This window comes from Stegastes partitus, unplaced genomic scaffold (assembly GCF_000690725.1).
Source record: "Stegastes partitus isolate 25-593 unplaced genomic scaffold, Stegastes_partitus-1.0.2 Scaffold915, whole genome shotgun sequence".
Taxonomy (NCBI): Eukaryota; Metazoa; Chordata; class Actinopteri; family Pomacentridae; genus Stegastes; species Stegastes partitus.
The window spans coordinates 219,809-224,051 of record NW_007578646.1 but is presented as its reverse complement, the minus strand read 5'-3'; the positions used below and the strand labels follow the sequence as shown (position 1 = coordinate 224,051).

The 4,243-nt window shown below is 44.5% G+C and overlaps 1 protein-coding gene across 1 annotated transcript in view; it reads right to left on the bottom strand.

Annotated features, from left to right (window-relative positions):
* slc30a6 (solute carrier family 30 member 6) overlaps positions 1 to 4,243 on the bottom strand; it is a 77,555-nt gene that overhangs the window by 7,933 nt on the left and 65,379 nt on the right. Inside the window, 3 exon segments of the mRNA XM_008293843.1 lie at positions 18 to 65; positions 140 to 242; positions 659 to 778. Of these exon segments, the coding sequence (XP_008292065.1) occupies positions 18 to 65; positions 140 to 242; positions 659 to 778 (271 nt within the window).

Here is a 4,243-nt window from a genome sequence, read left to right as displayed (position 1 = left end):
TAGTGATGGAGTCTCACCTCTCGGAGCAGCTTGTCCAGCTGGCCGATGACGTGGGAGGGCGTGGTCTGTGGACAGCAGACGGTGAAACATTTAGAAGAGTCTTAATGTGTGAAACAAGAACAAGCATCCTGGTCCGTACCTGCAGCAGAACTTTGCCGCTGTAGACGCTCATCGGATACATGGTGCCGAAGGTCATGAGGGCGATGGCGACGGCCGACGCCGTGTCCACCGCGTTGTAGTTACTGAACACAGGAAGAGGAGGAGAAGTTAAAAAGGGGAGGCGGCTTCTCCACGTTTACCGTAATGTCTGGACTATAAGCTCCTACTTCCTTCACATGCTTTGAACGCTGCAGCTTAAACAACGATGCAGCTAATTTATGGATTTTTACGAATTTTCCTCGAGACCAAAGTGACGCTGAGAGCGACGACGACAGAGAGACTGAGGAAGTGATGAAGGGATTCTGAGGCGTCGCCACCTGCAGCCCTTTTTAATTTAGGTTTGTTATTTTTGCTCTAACATGAGGGCGATGTTACAAACACGAGCATCCTCTGGCCTCTGCATGTCTCAGGACACATTTTAGTTCAGCAAAGTTGAGTTTCCAGCAGCGATGGAACCCACCAGAGCGTCTCAATGAGCCGGAGAGAGACGAACACTTACTTGATCTCTATGAGCATGTAGGTGATGCAGAGCGACAGAGCTCCGGCCACGTTGATCAGGACGAACGGGTTCATACGAGGCAGCAACACACTGCTCAGGCCTGGAATGATGCCACACAGACTGCACACACGCACACGCACACGCACACACACACACAGAAACATGATCAAATGATTGACGTTCGGCTCGTCTTCAGGTCGTTTCACCGTTAAAACAGTTAAACGTGATAAACATCAGCATCCTGTTGATTTAAAGTCTGAAGCTGGAGGCTGAAGTCAATGAAGGAGCAGCGACTGAAAGACAAACATGTCTGGTTCTACTGTCGGTTCTGATCAGCTCAGAACACGTGTGATCAGTTTATTCTGGTTTAATGCAGCAGCTGTCATCAGATCTGTCGCTGCATTTTAACCCTCTGAAGCCCAGACCAGCCAGAGGATTCTGTTTAACTGTCTGCAGGACTTAATGTTGCAGAGAAACATGAGAACACAGCGAGTAAAAGACGCCCAAAACTCAGCATAAATGATCCTTAAAGCACCACTTCTGATGATGACGGCATTTTAATTTTCTGTTTAATGGTGAATGAACTAATAAAACTGTAAATAGATTCACTAAAGACTGTTTAAAAGATGCTCCAGGATCAGAGGGTCAGTGTCTCCATGTGGTGCTGATGCTGCTGTGGTATAAATCTGTGCTTCAGGACAGATGGACCAGACTTCTCCTTCATCTCCCTTCATGGTGGAACAGCATCCATCTCACATCAGGAGAACTCTATTCAACGTGATGGACTTTAGTCGGCGGCCGCTCGGGTTCACATCGACGCTGAACCAGAACACACAAACTGTGCTGTGACAATAACATGTGAAAGCAGAGAGTATTTTGAGGCTCCTGTTGGCCGAGGAGGAGCAGCGCTCTGAGCTGCAGCTCATCCTCTGTGTTTATGTTTGTCTCCAGGATTAGGCCTTTAACCCGATCACACCATCATGATGGACTTTAGGGGACTTGAACTGGGCTTGATGGGATCATTCTTGTTGTGTTTCATGTTCTGTTCGCTAAGCTCCTGGACGGCACCACGGCCACGGACAGGAGCAGTGGAGTCTGGCTCAGAGCTGATCCACGCTGGACTCTGTTTGGTTTGATTAATCCCTGAACGGTAAGAATGTGAATGACTGTAAAGAAAAGAGTGATCATTAGACACAGAGTGGCTCCATGAGATCTGATCAGCTGATCAATCACCCCATCATGGAGGCCGACTGCTCTGTTCAGCTCCGACACACCAACACAGACTGGACCTCGCTGATAATCCAGAATGATTCTGATGGATTAAAGACCTGGACTGAACTGAAGACAAACGATTTCAAAAGCTGCTGATAACAGAGACTAACGTGTAAATGTGACCGACTGCTTCAGCTCTAACCAGAAAAACAAACGTGAGCTGAAATAGTTTTAACAAACGAGATTAACTGGCTGAAAACAATCAGGTTTAAAATCCTGTTTACAGTAAGAGCCAGATGTTTGTGAGGCTTCTTCACGATGGACTCGTTGTTGTTGAGCCACAGGAGGTCACTCACCTGAGATGTCTTCACATCGTTTATCAATGTCTTCTTTTTAAAGGTAGATTAATCAATTAAAGCTGAACAAACCTGTTAATTAACCAGTTTGTTGGACATAAAACTAGAAGCTGTTTTGATTAATCAGGAAAGATTCTGTGTTTTTATCATTTGTAAGTTCAATATGTTGGATTTTTATCTGATTGAATTAAAGGTTTGTAGATGGATGAAGAAATATTTTTTTCCCCAAATTTTCAAATATTTAACAGAAAGAATTAATAAATGACAAAGTCTATGAATCCCCAAAGCTTAAAGAAAAGAAGTTAAATACAGAAATGACCAACATCAGGTTATTCACCAGCAACAAACCTGCACCAGATCTGAGCCGTAGATCATCCTGTCTGATCAACACCTCTTTAAAACACCAAAGGTGCCAAACCCAGACTGGAGCCGGTAGTGACTGGGCTTCACCCTGCAGCACCGTGACCGTCAGGCTGAACTGCAGGCAGTGTGGACCTGAGAACCTGTGGAGCTTGTCTGTAGATAAACCACGTTGTGACGGCGTCGTGGAGCCCGACCCTGGTGCTCCGTCACGTGTCGCCTCCACAACAGCTGGCTGCTCCGGAGGCTGAGGTTTAATCAGCAGGACCGGACTGCTGCTGGTTTAATTGAACGAGGTCGCTGAGGACACGAGTCAAGAACTCCCCCGTCCATAACCGGAGCCTAAACACAGCCTGGGAGGGTTTTTAAAGAAGGATCTGCAGCTTTATTCAGCCAGCGACGGCGAGCAGGCAGAGACACAAGAAGGACCGATCGCAGACACCACAAACAGACTGATGGTGCCGTTGGACCCAGCAGAACTGAGCTCGCCTTCACGTCTCTGACTCACAGGAAACGAGATCCTCCTTCTCAGTCCTGTCCACAAACTTATGGCCAGATTTAAAACACCAGAAGATATAAACCCAGCAGACATCAGTTGGACACGTAGCTGCATTCTGACATAAATAACTGATGACTTCACGACGCCGTTCTGCTGCTTTCTGACTCAGAACCGGTCCAGAACACTGAAGCGTCTGGACGTTTGGTCGCTGCAGAACGATTCAGTTTTCTACTCATGTGTTTGTCACATTTTAAATGAGCAAAAAATAAAGAAAAAATAAAGAACAACGTGTTTCTACAGACATTTGGCATCACTTATACATGAATGACTGGAACTTGGTCGTGTTGTGTAATCAGGTTTCACACATTTTCTCTGTTTGGTTAAAGTTCAACTAAAAACTTAAAATCCCAGAAACAATATTTGAAGTTGTTGTTTGAGCTTAAAAGCTGTGAGCCACGTCCACATCAGTAATCTGTGGGTCACAAAACTGGATCATTTCACAACATGTGACCAGAAAACTGCTCATTTAAAGATGCTTTAGTTTTAAAATGCATTATTTTTACACATATTTAAAAGAAAAAATAGATGTTTAAACTGTTATTTTACAGATTTTCTCCACTTGTTTTAATTCTAACTAATAACTTGTATGAAAAATATATATTTTAGCAAATAACCATAAAAAACTGTGAAAAACTGAACAAATCAAAAGTCTGTATTTTTACAAACATGAATTGGTTCTTTTACAACATGTGGCCATAAAACTGCAGCTTTACTGTGTTCAGAGCTCCACAAACACTTTTCTGATGTTTGCAAAAGAAAAACAGCAGCTTCACTGTTTTTAGTATTCGTTCTTATTCTGGCCCGTCTGCAGCCACATTCACAGTTTAAGGAGTTTGTTTGTATTTTCACTACGTTGACGTCAGAGTTCTCCATCTCTGTGGAGTCTTCACTCACTGGCTTCTTCCTGTAGGAACATCTACACAAAACCATCCTCCAGCCACATGTCCACGGGCTCTGAGCAGCTCCACACAGACAAGGAACTTTCTGTAAAGTAATCACCACACATGAGAACATCCTCAGACTAAAACACACAGAACATCACAGCACTCGTTAGCTTCCATCCATCATCTCTACACCTTCATCCTCACCAGGGTCATG